The sequence below is a fragment of the Phodopus roborovskii genome, unplaced genomic scaffold, assembly GCF_943737965.1.
Source record: "Phodopus roborovskii unplaced genomic scaffold, PHOROB, whole genome shotgun sequence".
NCBI classification, from domain to species: domain Eukaryota; kingdom Metazoa; phylum Chordata; class Mammalia; order Rodentia; family Cricetidae; genus Phodopus; species Phodopus roborovskii.
This window is the reverse complement of record NW_026126423.1, coordinates 190877-207366: the sequence shown is the minus strand read 5'-3', so window position 1 is coordinate 207366 and position 16490 is coordinate 190877. Positions and strand designations below refer to the sequence as shown.

The 16490-nt window shown below is 46.2% G+C and overlaps 1 protein-coding gene across 1 annotated transcript in view; it reads right to left on the bottom strand.

Moving 5' to 3' along the window:
• The window catches only part of Dapp1 (dual adaptor of phosphotyrosine and 3-phosphoinositides 1), a 42422-nt gene extending 32079 nt beyond the window's left edge, over window positions 1–10343 (bottom strand). The window contains exon 1 of the mRNA XM_051185428.1: window positions 10115–10343. Within this exon, the coding sequence (XP_051041385.1) occupies window positions 10115–10215 (101 nt within the window). The 5' untranslated portion in view covers window positions 10216–10343. The remainder of the gene's footprint in view (window positions 1–10114) is intronic.
• Window positions 10344–16490: the final 6147 nt, after the last annotated feature.

The window sequence follows — 16490 nt, the reverse complement described above, 5'->3', positions numbered from 1 at the left end:
CCTTTACTTCTGGCTTGAGTTTCATGTTTGGCATCAGGATTAAAGAGCATGGCAAAGTACTACATGGGTTTCAATATGGAAAGGCAAGGAGAAGGATCTTCAGGTTAGCATAATCAGAGATCTCCTGTGGCTGACGTCTTAGAGTTGTATTGTACTGGATTTCGTGGAAGGTAGGAGAGATTCAAGGAAGGAAGATTCATGAAGGAAGAGGATCATGGCCTGGACTTCAGAACAAAAATCAGCAATAGAAGCCCCCCGATCATAGGACTTCGTACCCTAAATGACAAATGTGTAAGACTGTGTCACTCTCCTCTACAGCCATGGCACAGATCTGTGGTTGAACCTGTGGTTTGGCTTCACATTCCTGTGAGCAGAGGGGTGACACAGCATGAGATGACGCCATTGGGCTTTCCTGGTCCAAGCTGTCTTCACTTGGGTTGATCTAACCTCAGCTCCCGAGCTGTTCCATGGGATTGCTTGGGCGTTGATTTCCTTTGTGTTCATTTGTACATGGAGTCCGTGCTGGATACATGTGTGAAAGGCAAGGCTCTTAGCCTCTCTCTGTGTCATCAGAAATTGTCCATGTAGGATAAAGCTGTCTCTTGTTTAGCTCAAGAGCTCTCAATGCTATAGTTGGTGTTACAGTCAGGTTATATCCAAGCAAGATGGTCTTGTCTATAGAAACGAGTGAATGCACACACCCACAGGGTTGAACTTGGCTTCTCAAGTAGAGAGAGGCAAGCAGAAGCTATACACAGGGTTAAGGAAGTTCAACAACAGCTCAGGTAGGCACAGTGCTCTGTCGGGGGAGGCCGAGTCTCGCCACGGTCTTTCCAGCAGGGAGTTTTCGGTGCTGGAATCAGTGTGGCTGGGATTTCCCATATCACTGCTTTAAACGTCCCACGTATGCACCCTACTTGCACAGTGAAATGATGAGGGTAGCTGTCCTGGGCTTTAGGAAACAGACACGGGTGACTGCAGAGACGCAGCACGCAGATATCTAGCATCAACTTGTCAGTGGAATCTGGGGAAGGAGACCAGAACTGCTGAGAGACGGAAGCACACAGACACGTGGGGGAAGAGGTGCAGAGACTCAGAGACACAGGCAAAGAGACAGAGATACAGCAGGGCATGTGTGCAAGCCAGCAATCCCAGCAGGCAAGTGAGTGAGACAGGAGGATTAGGAGCTCAAGGCCAGGCTAAGCTACATGTTAGTCCAAATCTCAAAAGATGAGGGAAAGAATGAGCTAAAACAAAAGGGGAGGGGGGGCCTCTCTCATCAGGACCTACCTCCAAGTGCAATCTAAGGAGGGAAGAGATTGAAGAAAGGAGGGAGACGGAGAGCACTCCATCCCACAGCTCACACAACCAGGCAGAAGTATGTGTGTTGTGCGCAGTAGGTAGTGATGTGGAGAACACAGAGAGCGACCCAGTCATCTAGAGGACAGCGGAGGAGATCACAGCAGTCACACAAAGAGAAACTCACAGAGCAGCCCTGAGATACACTCATATGCCCAGAGGAGTTATGATACCGGAGCAGCTGAAGGACACAGCCACTAACTGGAGAGAGGGGTAGAAATTGCATGTCATCCCTGCAAGTTCCTCATCCCCAGGCCAGTCTGCGGTGTCAGAGCATCATTCCCCAAAGCGGTGACAGAGGAAATGCTTAGTTTGCACTGGGAAAAACATTCTGTGGGTAGCAACTTGAATTTGCCTAGACTGACTGGTCAAGGATCCAAACCCAAGGTTCCCTCAGAAGGCTCTGTCTCTGAGGGAAACTAAGTTGATTGTGCACTCGCTGTCATTGATCTTGTAACCCTCAGAAAGTGTTGGTTCAGGCTTAGCTGACTTAGGACTATCTTTGCCAGTGGCAGCCCAACCCCTGTGGGTACAGAAAAGAGTCCTAAACCTCCAGAGTTATGGGCAGGTAGGTCCTTGTTCCACCTCGTTTCTACTGCATGGTTCCAACCAGCATTGGTTTCGCTGACCAGTAAAGAACCTTGGATGGAAGGGACTGAGTGAGGGGGTATGACATCAGCAGGCTGAAGTCAGCAGTCTTGAGTTCCAGTCTTGGCTACCTGACAAATGTTTATACATCTGCTCTTTGACAAAAAGTAAGCTCATGTGGAAAAGGGGCCCCTTTCCAAAAGGAGGGGTGAACTAGGTGGCCTAACCCGACCTGAACACCACAGCATTGACACCTGCAAAGTGTCAACCCCAAAATGTGAAAGGCACAGGTGTGAGTCAGAACAATTGGAACAGTGAAATGAACCCAAGCAACTCCAGAAATACACAGCACTCAAGCAAACAAAGGAAGAATTAGAAGTTATCTGTGAGCCTCAAGGTTTTCACAATGTCTTTTATTACACTAAGTCAACAAAAACAACAACAAAAAAATCACCATGGGAGGGGACACATAAAACAAACAAACAAAAATCTGAAAGTAGTAGATGCTTTGTTAGGGTGTGAATCATTATTTTCAGTGTGCCATGGGATGGCTGGCTCCCAACCACATTCTTTACCTGTATTACCACTTTATTTCTCATTCACCAATCTGTGAACTGCCTAAGGAGTTCTAGGCTCCCAAACCATGGCCCTTCACCATGCTCAACTACCTCATTATCCCACGGAAAAATAAAATGTGATGACCAAGTAGTTAATTCCATTTTTTCCACAAACACCCAATGAATCCATATCACCCACTGACCAAGTCTATCTCAGACCCTCTGGGACCCAGGCTAACCCAAGCATTTAAAGTTTAACAGATCCCACCCCAACATGAGACCCAGCACTTGCTCTGACAGACACTAAGAGAAAAATTATGAATGGAATTCAATCTGCATATATAGTTATAAGACAGGAGTGATTTTTTTGTTTGGGTAGAAGAAACTTTTTTATTTTCCATACTTTTTCCTCAATTTTTTTTTGTTTATTTTTTTATTTTTGAGACAGAGTGTTTCTCTACTTCCTGGCTTACTTCCCAATTTTTAGTAATTAACCAATTAATAAAATTTTAACTTTATTATAAACACCTTCAACCACACAGAAAAGTGGGAAATAGCTTCAACAATGCTTACATTTAAAAATACCTATTATTTTGTGTGCATGTGTGTACAAGCGTTCCTGTGTGCATCTCTCTCTCTCTCTCTCTCTCTCTCTCTCTCTCTCTCTCTCTCTCTCTCTCTCTCTCTCTGTGTGTGTGTGTGTGTGTGTGTGTGTAGCATGCATGCCCTGGGGTATGTGTGGAGGCTGGAGGACAGCATATGGAAATTAGGTCTTACACCATGTGGGTCTCAGGGATCAAACTCAGATTGTTAGGTTTGGTGGCAGCTGCCTTTACCTACAGGGTCATCTCTCTGCCTCAACAGTATCTATTCCATAGGGAGAATACATTTTTAACTTTTTGCTGTGTCTTTTATATAGTTTTTGATGAGCAGCTGTAAAATCAAAACACCTCATCCTAACACACAGTTTCCCCCTGTACCTTTATAAACCAAACGGCCATATGCTTATGTTCCATGTCTGTCTCCTCTCCATCCAGAGGGACAAATGCTTACCCTTCCCCCTCGTCCCCTATCTCCTTTACCACCACACCCTAGCCCATTCTAAGGCAGACCTCCCCTTTCTTAAGAAGGACACCTGCAAGTCACTTGCTGCTGTCATGCCCGAGCCAGAAAGCAGCCACTTTAACTTCTCTTCCCTGCTTAATAAACGATCTCTTTGTGAAAACAGGCATTTGGGTGTGGTCTGTGCCTAATCTGGGGTCTTCGAGGAAGCCCCGATTGTTTGAGGGTTCCTTCAATCTTGATATGTCAGGTCTATATAATCCCATTAGTGTCTCCAAAATACAGTGTCCTTTCATGTAAATCTCATGCCAATATAAATTAAATGGCTACATGTACGTATTTTAATCGTGAACATTTTCTTTAGACTACAGATAACATGGGCAGTTACCAGGTGGTAAGGCTTGGGCCTAGTGGGGGTGGGGGCATCTTGGGCAGAGCAGGTGATTAAGGGGAAGTGCTAAGACCCAGCTGGGCTACAGAGGCGAGTGCAGAGCAGGGAGCAGGAGCCAGAGTGTGGAAAGGTTACTATCTGAGCCAGCAATCAAGCAAGGGGTTAAAAAGCAAACTCATGGGGCTGGTCCTAAAAGTGAAATTCTACAGAAGTCAGGTCGTTGCTTTGCTAGAGCAAGTCAGACTCATGACCCCCACCCTCCCCACCCGACCCTTCCCCACCTCATCTTCACCCCCTCTCCCCCCATAAAGTGCCGTATTTTCTTATTCAGCTGACAAATATCCCTCGCCCCCTTTTCCAGCTGCATGTGTCTCCCTGGGCAGTGTAAGGCCCATGGCCCACACTGTTGCTATGCATGGTTTGCGTTTTGCTTCTGTGTAGCCCATGCTTTCCTTCCACATCCTCCGAGTCTTGCCCAATGTCTTCCTCCAATAGACGGATTTATGAATGGGTGGATGAGCAAAGAATGCAGCTAAGCAGCCCCTCCCAAAGTGAGGGATGTACGGGACAGCTTCCCAAATATGTAAGCAGAAGGAAATCACCCATGGGAGGAGGAGAAGAAGACAACTCAGGATGAAACTGGCTTGAGCCAAAACATCCCAGACAGTTCGGCGCTTACACGACAACAAACAGCCACACAAGAACCGCCTTCCACTTTTAGAATTCATTCAGAAGAGTCCAAAGAAGAACGAGTCCCATCACTCTACTGGCTGTCACAGCTCTTCTGACACTTCTGACCTGAAAATGTTCCCAGCCTGTTTTGTTTCCTAGCTCAGAAAATCAGACATATACAGAATTCAGTAAGGTTCTGGCTCACTGGGATATTGGCCTGTCTACATGGCCCACCTATTGTGAGGTGGGTGAAAAGCTGAACCCTTTTCTAGTAAGGCGTGCTGATTTGTAGAAGTCATAGAACTTTCTCCTTTTACACATGTACCAGAAAGCGCACCGTTTCATGAAAAGGGAGAAGTTCAAGGAAAAGTAGGAAGTTGTCTTTGTGGTCCAGCGTATGGGTTTTGTAAACGTGGGCATACGGTAAGAGGTAGGTTCCTCGCTTTCTCGTGTCAGGCACTCCAGCAGTATATGAATTAAATGAGTTCCTACAGGCAAAGACCATGAGACTGTTGTGAGTGGTAAGCCTGCAAGATGGGATGATCGTCATTATTGTTTAATTGGTGGGTTCAACAAAGCAGCATTGTGAGCCGGGCGTTGGTGTGCACGCCTTCAATCCCAGCAATGGGGAGGCAGAGGCAGGTGGACCTCTGTGAGTTCGAGGCCAGCCTGGGCTACAGAGCTACACAGAGAAACCTTGTCTCGAAAAACCAAAAGAAAAAAAAGAAGAAGAAGAAGAAGAAGAAGAAGAAGAAGAAGAAGAAGAAGGAAGAAGAAGGCCAGAAAAAGAAAAAGGGAAGCAGCATTGCACAGAGGGAGTCAATCAGCTCAGCTGTGGGTAATCCTTTCTTCATGCTCCTGACCCCAGTGTTGACTGTTGAGGTCTGTGACCTGGACAGGACACTTGGCTTTGAAAGTCACCACCGTCTGTATCTATGAAAGCAATGCCCAGCACTGCACTGTGGGCACCATGAAGATTAAGTGCAGCAGTTTGAGAGGATGGCAAGCTGTTGGTGCAAAGTAGGTGAGAATGGCTGATGACTGTCACACAGGAAGCTACCACCTGCTTTGTAAAATAAGCATGCACATTGGATCTAGCCATTCTGGAGCTTCTGCCGGCTGGATTTCTCAGGTTCAGAGACCCCTTACGTGTAAAGCTGGAAGAAGTGTGTTTGGGGAAGCCAGAGTGGCTGCCTTGTAATGGGGACTCGCTGCATTTATTGTCATGTACTGCCAGCCAAGGATCAGTTCTCCCAACCATTTGTTTTGTATGGACTGGGAGCCAACTCTTAACCCTTAACTCTTCTGTAATTTGCCTGAGGCTAGGGAGTAGTAAAGATGAAATCAGCGAGGAGAGGGGTTAGGGCATTCCTGGAAGTAGCAGCTCAAATTCCGGGGACTCTTAGGAAGAACACCACAGTAGCTAGCTAGCGCTTCGTTTTCTTACCAGTGGGATGGATGAGGGGGGCAGTTCTATTTTTGTATTTCCAGGCAAGGTTCCGTAGGGAAGCTTAATCTACATCCATCTTAACCTCAGCAGACACTTCATACGTCAGCAGAAGTTGTCATGCCAACCGCTGTCCTTCCTGAATCACCTTCCCGCTGATAGTAGGCTCTGCCTCATTATCAATTAAAAGCTCCCAGACCCATCTGCAGCTTTTCCTGGGACCTGTCTTTGAACCATAAAAGACCCCGCAGGACACTGCACCCTTCCCCCGCCCCTGGGCCTCTGTGTCTTGGTGGACCCGAAGAGTGATCTGGCTGCTCCTCTGTCACATGCTCTGTGTAGAAGTGTCTGTGGTCCGGTTATAATCCCTTATCAAATAAGACTTGGAAAACTGGCCACGAGGCCCACCCACACCACCTCTGGCCCTGAGAGCTCTGATGGTGCTGTGGTCTTTGGCCCTGTGACTTGCTGGGGTGCTGGGCATGGGGAGCGGTAGTTGTGGGGCAGGAGTGCTGGGCCTCTCAGTGCCTGACCCACACCCACCTCCTGGTCTGGAAGGAGGAGGCGTGGACCTAGCTGGTCCCAGAGAGCTGACTTTCCCCCACCTCTCTCGCTCCCTGGGCCTGGCCCTGTTCCTACCCCTCCACAACCAACAGGGCTTTGTTTCTCTTCGCCATTGCGGCTCACTAATGCATGGGAGGGGAAAATTAGAGCTTTTGGACCGGCACTCCAACGGAGCAGAGTGGCTTGATGAGCCCAAACCTCCTTTAGAGACATTGCAGCCAGTGTTCAGCTTAAGTCCTGTGTGCTCTGGGAGGGCCAGGGATGGATTTACTGCAGTTCTGGGTTCAATTCACAGTGTTTACATATTCCAGAGCCTGAAGAAAAATGGGGCCAGAGAACCAAGATCAACCCCCGGCCCCCTTTCGGTGTGTGTATGCCTCCACTAAATTATCTCTTTACATCTATATAAAATACACAAGGCCCTTAGTTTCATCGCTGGCACCACAGAAAACAAACAACAAAAAGAAACATCTAACGACTGAAATAGGCCATTAAAGTAATTTAAAAATGCAAGCCATTAAACCTAGACATCTTTTATATATACGTCACAAAAAAAAATTTTTTTTCAAAAACAGAACTTTGAAAAAACTGGATTATTCTGGAGGCTTGGTACAGATCATCACCCAAGTGGATTAAATGTTCAAAGCCTGGGTTTACATTTACATTCAGAATCCGGCCAGAGGCAACAGGTCCTTGCCAAGAACCCTTCCTTATCTGCTGTGAAAAGACTATCTTTGGTGTGCTGGGGGCCAGAGCAGGCTTCTGCTGATTAAAATTCAGTTTTATAGGACGGAGATTAAGTCACCAGCAGTTTTGTGTATTTGTTTATTTCTTTGTATAGCAAATAGCTCAAACAGGCAGTGTCTGGAAATAAAGGAATTCTAGAAATCAAGGCTTTAGTTGCTCCCCACCCACGTAGACCATTGATTATGTTTAAATGAACTGTGTTCCTTACTGTTTTTCAAAGGAGGTGAAAAGGTGCTAACGCGTTTACTATGACAGTCACACTCTTAAAGTTGAAATGAGTGGATTTATATGTAAAATGCCTCTCGATAATTCATCAGCCACAAGGTCTCAAACAGAATGCCAGGACTTATTAGTGATTTTAAAATTTGGGGACACGCCTAACAGAATTAAAATAAATGATAAAACTGTGCTTAACACTTGGGAGGGGGAAAAAAAAACACAACACTTCAGAGAATATACATTGTATACCTTCATTCTCAATTATGGTCCTGTTTTAGAAACTTATAGAAGTAGGAAACAAATGTTCACCCAAGAGACAGATTGTTTCTGTGTCATGCATGGCCTTGGCACCAACAACTGAAACAAAGCAGAGACCAAAGAAGTACCTCACTTGATGGAGTGTTTGCATCACTGGAACACTGGAAGCCATGCATAAATTGGGGCATGGTGCCGTACACCTGTTAGCCCAGCCCTTGGGAGGTGGGGTCAGGAGGATCAAAGGCTTCAAGGCATCCCCAGTTATCTTGAGTTAGAAGCTGAGCCACATGAAACTTTGTGTCAGACAAGAATTAAAAAAAAATCCAAATAAAAATGTCTTTTTGTTTTGTCTGTCTTGTGCACAGAGAAAGTTGATACCCACACTACAGTTTCTTCAACTGAAGTTTACTTGCTCTTGAAACCAAACTCTAACATTCAAGCAAATGTCCAGGTCTTCTGAAGTTGAGCAGTCTGGACACAAATGCATCACTTTCTTTGGACCCTGGGGACTAAGTACCAGGTGTCTATTCTTTGGCCAGGGAGGGAAGCCTGTGGTTCACCTGCAGTGGCTTCATTGTGTCCTGAGATCTGCATCAGCTCCAGGCACAGACATACAGCCAGGTTCCTTTGTGTCCTCTGTGTATGTTCAGAGCTCTGAAGCATAGATCCTGCTTTCAGGATTTGTTTAATTAAAGAGACAGAGTTGAATATTTCCTGGGTCTGACTTCTCCTTTGGGGTCTCTTACAAAGCCTGGGGAGCTGGGCAGTAAGGCCGCAGCTGCATTGCTAGCCTCCAATCCCAGTTTGGATGCTCTCAGAGGGGCCCTTACCTCTCCCATTTTAGATTCGAAGAGTCACAAGGAGATTCTGGGACTGATGGCCTTTTAAGGAGTTTCCTTTATTGAAAACGCTAGCTGTCAAGTCTGGTTTGCCAAATGAGGGTGTAGGTCTCAGATGAGACCTTGGCTTTAAATGTAAAGAATTATTGACAGCTATTTTTAGAAATTTTATTAATTCATCATTATTATAGGCATACTGTGTGTGTGTGTGTGTGTGTGTGTGTGTGTGTGTGTGTACCTGCCTGCCACATTACTCATGAGGAGGTCGGAGGACAACTCTGTGGACTTCGATCTCTCTTTCTACCACATGGGTAGAGAGACAGTGTGTGTGTGTGTTGGGGGGGGGGAGACTCAAGTTGTCAGGCTTGTCCACAAGCACCTTTACCCTCTGAGTCAGCTGAGTGGGGTGAGAGATTTCACAGTAGAACAACACAAGAAGATACAATCTCTTCAGTGTAAACAGAGATTTGAAGCCATCTTCAGAGGAAGATGGAGCCTCTGGCAGGTGTCACAGCTTCATTTTGATGATTTGACTGATAAAGACGGGGTTTAAACCCCTTTGGTGCTCGCTTTCATCCTTTGCAAGATGTCAGTAGGTAATGAGGGATTGCAGCTACGTTTGCAGACGGCAAACCCCAGCCTCTCCCCCCTTAGGAAGCAGTGTGGGTGCAGGGCTTGGTCTCCAAGAAAGTCCCCTTCCTCTCTGAGTAGCCCCTTCTTCTTGACCAAATGTCCCGATGAGCAGAGTCATCTGGCTCCCTTCTGAAGTGTTCCGATGATCTCACCTAACCTAACCTTACCTACCCATCTAAATCAGAACTGTTGCTGCCTTGTCCCTGGACCGTGGCTGTCTAATAAAAGTCTGTGTTACCTTTACACACACAGGTAGGCAAGAGCTCACAAGTGCCGCGTCAGAAGAAAGAACCATATCAACCAGATTGTGGCACAAACTTCCTCTTTCCTTTTCTTTTGAAAGGAAAAAAAAAAAAAATCCCTTTTCCGTGCAGCATAGCCTTTCTGTTTATGGAACCAGTTGATCCACTTCACTGCCAGGAGGCAGCGCTCAGAACTCTTGAAGCCCACGTTAATAATAAACCAGCACACTATCAACGAAACCAGGCACTCCATTTCCACTCACACATCCCACTTCAGCCCCGATTGTTAAAGGATGCCCAACAGTGGGGTTTTGTCCCATTCTCTCAATCTGTTTTCACTTTTAGGAAAAAAACAAAAAACAAAAAAAACAAAAAAAAAAAAAATACATACAACGAGTCAGCCTCCCCAAAAGGACACTCCCACAAATCAATGGCCATGCAGAGGACCAGCGTCCTCTGGAGAGGGAGGGAAGAGACTGAAAAGACTCACTGGTGGGAGTAGTACCAAGTTAGACTCCCTGAAAAGACGCTCTTACCCCAAGTCCTGGAGCAGCTCTGCTCCTCCATCCGATCGCCCCCACACCTCTGAGGGATCCTGGGTACTCATGTTCCCTCCTACAAGTTCTGCTCTGCCCATTCGTTCCTCCGCTGCTGATTGTAGACTCCCCGCCGGGTGCTGTAGGGAGAGATGGGCTCCAGTGCTGGACACAGCTCCTCAGTAAGATAGGAGCCTCCTGGGACTGAGGCTCTGACAAGCTAGGAAGTGAAACTCGGTGGCTCCTCCCCTGACACTGCCACCCTAGGCCTGAGGCATAGGCAGGGAGGGCTGTTCTGTCAGTCAGGAAGTATGTGAACTCCCGCAGCACCTCGGCACCTCTGATACCCACAATGCATCACCAAGTCAGTTTTTGCCAAAGCAAACAGAATGACCACTCACCCAGGATTGAACTATTCAAACTCTTTGTATGAGGCCAAATTGTAGCTTCTCCCTGGTCCTGTTTGCCTGCAGTTTCTAGAGGAGAGTGCATATGCACACCAATCTCCTACAACAGCACAAGGAACACCAAGGAAACATCTACATCTTTTGATGGGTTAAACAATTAGAGTAAACCGGGTGGTGGTGGCAGCAGCATAAGCCTTTAACCCCAGCTCTTGGGAACAGAGGCAGGTGTATCTCTGTGAGTTCGAGGCCAGCCTGGTCTACAAAGCTACGTAGAGAAAACCTGTCCCGGGGGGGAAAAAAAATTAGAGGGGAAGGAAGGAGGGAGGAGGGAGGGAGGGAGGGAGGGAGGGAGAGAGAGAGAGAGAGAGAGAGAGAGAGAGAGAGAGAGAGAGAGAGAGAGAGAGAGAGCGCCAGGTGGTGGTGGTGGTGGTGGTGGTGGTGGTGGGTCATGCCTTTAATTCAGTACTCTGTGAGCTCGAGGCCAGCCTGGTCTACACAGTGAGTTCCAGGACAGACAGGGCTACACAGAGAAACCCGGTCTTGAAAATAAAAAATTAGAGTCAAACATCAAACCATTCCCACTGTCTCAGGATTTTTTCCCAGTATGCCCTTGAGGCTTAGGTTGGGCAACAGTTATTGTTTCTCTTAGGGAAGAAGAACTAGGGACTGAGGCTGTCACATGAATGCCCAAAGCCCTGGGTTCCATCCCCAACACCACCACATAGAATCCTGTAATACTAGCACGCAGAGGGTAGAGGCAGAAAGACCACAAGTTCAAGGCTACCCTCAGAAGCATGTTGAATTTGGAGCCAGTCCCTGTTTCCGAACAAAAACCAAAAATAACCAAACGAGCAAGGGAAAGGATTCAGTGAGAAGGCAAAAGAAAGTTACAGAATAGCAGCTGTCTTGTCAGGTACCCAATGGGTCACTTCACTGGGGTGATGGACGCTGGAGATGCAGTGGCATCTAGACTCTTATACACCTCCATTATTCCACAATGAACTAGGGTTCACTGGGGGCTATTTCATGTGGGATCATAAAGAAACTGCTAGAATGACTATCTGACCGGGCATCCTCTACAGCAGCAGTAGTCAGAGGCTGATGTTGCCTCAGGAATCTTCCTCTCATCTCTGCTTCCCAGTGGTCCCCGAGGCCCGTGCTTCCTCTGGTTGCCACCGGGAAGTTTCTCCATGCTCAGAGACAGTCTTGTGGAGAATCTGCTCTGGTAGCACACACAGAACTGAGCATGCACCGGCAGCTACAGTTCCTTTGAATGGAGACTTTTATACAGCAGGGAGGGACCGGTGTGCACTGGGCAGAGGAAGCAGGACAGCAGGACAGACAGGACGACAGATGGCCTGCCTCCCCCTTCGCGTAGCCCTTGTTCAGTGTCTGTCTTTTTCATTCATTCCCATGTCAGCGCATTCTGGGGTTCCGCCTTTCATGATTGGGGGTGGGTGGGGAGTAACGACCTAAGATGGCTCCTTTCTTTTTCTCAACCTTCCTGGCTTCCCTTTCTTACCTTGCTCCCCATCTATCTCCTTTGATAACAGCCTTCCCCCCTTGTCACTCACTTCCCCCAGGCATTCTCCCTTCCCTAGCCCTATCCTCTCATCAACCCATCTCACACTGTTTGGTACGGTCTGCCACAATTGAGAGCTGGTGTCTACAAAATGCTGGATGCACGTAGCAATATTTAACTGTTTCTCTATAACTTTACACATGCGTTCCTTTTTCACGCTGTCTGCTCAGTTTTTCCTATCTTTCTGCTCTCTCTCAACCAGAAATTTGACTAAGAGTAGTAACACTGCCACAATGTGGGTATTATGCTTTCTCCAATTACCACCAAACAAATTAGCTTACTTTTGAATTTGGTCTCACAGAAATTCTCAGTTCTTGTGGAAGTCGGCCAGATCTTTCCCCAGAATAGCCTACTTCCTGATAGATTCCCAGTTACTGCTCCAAAACCTCACAAGCTTAATCTTTTCTGCCTGGATTTCAGTAGGCATTCTTGTGTTCTGAACTCCAGCAGAAAGTCCCATTGTAAGCTAACAACAGTCTATATCTTCTTTACCCTCCTTTCCAGTCATTTCCGCATTCTCTCAGAAAAAAAAACCAAACATTCCCAGAGATCTTTAAAGAGCCACATGCTCAGCTTTACTCATAATTATTGCTCTCATTTTCAATACCGATTTTCCTTATTTGGTGCAATGCTATTCGCTGTGACCAAATGCCAGCCATTTGGGAAGGAGGGAAGGAGTATGTAACGTGGCTCACAGTTTGAGAGGATACAGTTAATGATGGCGGAGAAGGCAGGCAGCAGGTAGGTCCACAGAGGTGGGGGCATGCATTGGGGCCCCTCACTGCCTCACATCTGGTAGAACAGGAATCAGAGAGATCAAGGGTGATTTTAAGCAGACATAGTTTTGCTGGCTTCCTTAGTCCATCAGTCACACCTGTGTATGTCTAAATCACAACTCGAGAAGAGACTCTACAATCTTATGCAACATAAATGGTCTAAGTAGGCTAAGAGCAGGAAGCTTGTAGGTGGAGTTTTCCTGTCCCCAATGCCTGCCCCAAATAATTATGAAGAGGCTTAATACAAATTATAAATGCTCAGCCAATTGCCAGGCTTAATACTGACGAGCTCTTACAACCTAACCCGTTCCCATTAATCCACATGCTTCCCCAAGGCTCATGGCTTTTATCTCTATCCCATTTTCTGTGTCCAATTTATTCTCTATCTGGCTGATGACTTTTCTGACTCTGCCCTTCCTCATCCCATCATTCTCCTAACTTTATCCTGTTCAACTATTGGACAGTAGACTTGTTTATTAAACCATCATAGTGACATCTAGTCACACAGTGTACAGAAGGATCTTTCCACAGCAGAAGTTGGAGGAGGTTGAAGAACTGTGTCTACAGTTGCCCTATTATTGTGTCTGGGAGACTCTGTTTCTCTGTAGTTATCTAACTTGTCTGGTTCTTCTGCTCTTATCCCATCTTCCCACCCCAGCCTTGGGAAGAGGTACTAAGATACAGAGGTCCCATTTAGAGCTGAATTTTCTTCAATCACTTATTCTCTCCATTTAGAGCAGCTGTGGGTCTCAAAGTCAACCACCATCACTGCTACTAGAAGCTTCTCACTGTAGCTGTACATGTAAATTCACATGTAAATTCACGGTGGTTGCGGCAGCCTGCACAATGTGTACAAACACAAGCAGACCCAAGTCCCAACATGGAGAGGGAAGGTGAGCACAAAGTCCCTCTCTAGACAAGGAGCTCATGGGAACCGACAGCTTCTAGGACAGGAAGTATCAGTTTTCTTCAACAGTGTGGCCCCTGGTAAACCGATAAGGTTCCAAAGGAAGACCACACATTCATCTATATATGGACACACAAATTGGACTTGATGGGCTAAAGAAAAAAGAGGATACAGAGTAGGGGGAGTCTGGGAGGACTTAGGAGAGCAATAAATATTATGAGAGCATAGTGTATGAAAATTTCAAAGAACTAATGTTTTTAAAGAGCTATGACTCCATATTGCTGTAATATTCACAATAGTGAAGTCATGAGGCCAAAATAGGTATCCCACAACAGAGGGATGGAGAGGGAAAATATATTTTGCATATACAATAGAATTAGTTTTCAGCCACAGGAAGAATGTAATTACATGATTTATGGGAGAATGGAGGCAGACTATGCAGCTGGAGGCAACTCTGTGAAGCGAATTCAGTCAATCTCAGAAAGACAAATATATCGTTTCTCTTCTGTGTAGTCTCTGCGTCTCATATAGTCACATAAATTATGTCAATGTATTCTACATGAAAGGAGATAAAAACTGGTACCGGGGAAACAAAGGGGTTAGTGGGAGTGGGGAGAGGCGGGTGAGGGAAAGTGGAGAAAATTGCAGGCTTAAATATGCTCAACATAGAGTATATACTCATGGCAAATTTTCAAATAATACCATTTTACATACATACACATACATACATACATATATACATAATACATACACTATGCCTCCAAACTTTGCTCAGCTCCAGCATAGCACAGATGTTTTGTTGTTGTTGTAATGTTTTTTTTTTTTGAGATAGAGTTTCTCTGTCCTGGAACTAGCTCTGTAGACCAGGCTGGCCTCAAACTCACGGAGATCCACCTGCCTCTGTGTCCCGAGTGTTGGTACTAAAGGCATGGGCCACCAACTCCCGGCTTACAACACAGGTATTTTTGAGAGGATGTCTTGAGTTATTATCACCTTGGTTCATTGCCATGGCAGATTATAATTAATATCAGCTTCATTTTAATCCTGCAAAGGAGTGTTAATATGCTCATGTCTCCCTCTCCTTGTGTTTAGAATGGGTTTCCCCTACACCGTGGGGCCAACTCTTTCTCATTTGTCAAGTGCACGCACAAGTGTTGCCTTTTCTTATAACTCCCACCCTGCAGATTTGAATGGGTTTTCTAGCTCTACTCTCTACTGAATGGATTATGTGAATTTCCTGGTGGCTATACTTCCCTTCTGGTGAAATATACCTTGTATATCTCTGTCACAATAGTTTGCTACTATGCTGAGATGAAACACACTTTCTTTTCTCTTGATCTATTGGTTAGACAGAGAAAATATTGAGGGCAAAGTTCGTTTCTTGTGACTTTTAAAGAACAAATACGCTCCTTCACATCCATGCACAATATAGGCTTTGTGTCGATGCTGAGGACCTTCTGTATTTGGTGTTTAATCTCCTATTACAGGAGAACCGCTTCACTTTGGACAGCAGCGTTCCCACAGTATTCCAGCAATCAGGAGGCCCACGTGGTCCCAGGGCAAGAAGAGTTCTGCGTTGTCCATGCTCCTGAGTATCCCGGAACCACAGAGTGGCTTTCCAACACGGATCATTAGGCTCCTGCCAAGCCTTCTCCACACCACTTAATTTACCACTCTAAGACATGGTGTCCCGAAATATGCTAACATCTGCATTTGAGGGTTAGTGTGACAGGTGCTGTTGGTGCTGATGAAGCGAGACACCATCTGCGTGGAAAGGTCTCCCTTAATCATCTCGGCACTGATTTCTGAACAGTGAAAGCAAGGGCTGAAATGAAACTCCAACTTTCCAGTTATTCTATTTAGGCAGCACAAGCAACCGCTGACTCAACACAGTGAAAGCCAGTCAGCTGAACTCTGTTCTGTGCTGTGGGCCTTATCCGTCTATGACTTTGTCTCCTTCGTTGGCCCTCATCTATTGATTAATAGATGTCAGGGACAATGCTCAAAAAACAAGTAGAGCAACTAACTGGCCAGCTGTGGTATTTGTGAGAGGTTTGGCTTCCTAAAGGTATCTGCACAACTTAAACATGAATATGGCTCATACTTTAAAATTACTAATGGTGACAAGAGTGAGGAGTCAGCTCAGCCAAGATGTCTGAACACTTTGGAGTTGGAGTTCAGAAATGACTGAGAGTTCACTGAACAAGAGGGAAGCCATGCCTGGTACTGGAAACCTCGCCGCCCAACTACCCGCACTAATGAGGTCTTGGATCTTGGAAGGGAACCAAAGTAGCATAAACCCTGACCGCATTCTGAATAATTGTCCTTATACCAACAGGTATAGAAGCCTCATGCCTCATCTAAGAAACCTCTCTTTGTGACAGACAGATTGCAGCAGCAAAGCACAGCTGACCCAAATGCCTAGTGGTGACGCTAAATCGCAAAGGTTCGTTTCCAACACAACTCCTGCAGGCTCCGGAGAGACGAAATGTTTGGAAGAGTCAGAAAAACTGGAACTTTGCTGTGAGGTCATCTCCTAGAAATGTCAGAAAAACTACCCCCAGAAGACTCACCAACATGGCTGCCTGGACATGACCCGAACAAGGATATCACCAATAGATGTGCTACCCCGGAAGGGAGAGAGCTTATGAAGCATCACTAATACAGGACCGCTGAGAGCAGGAGAAACAGTCATCCCCAGGAA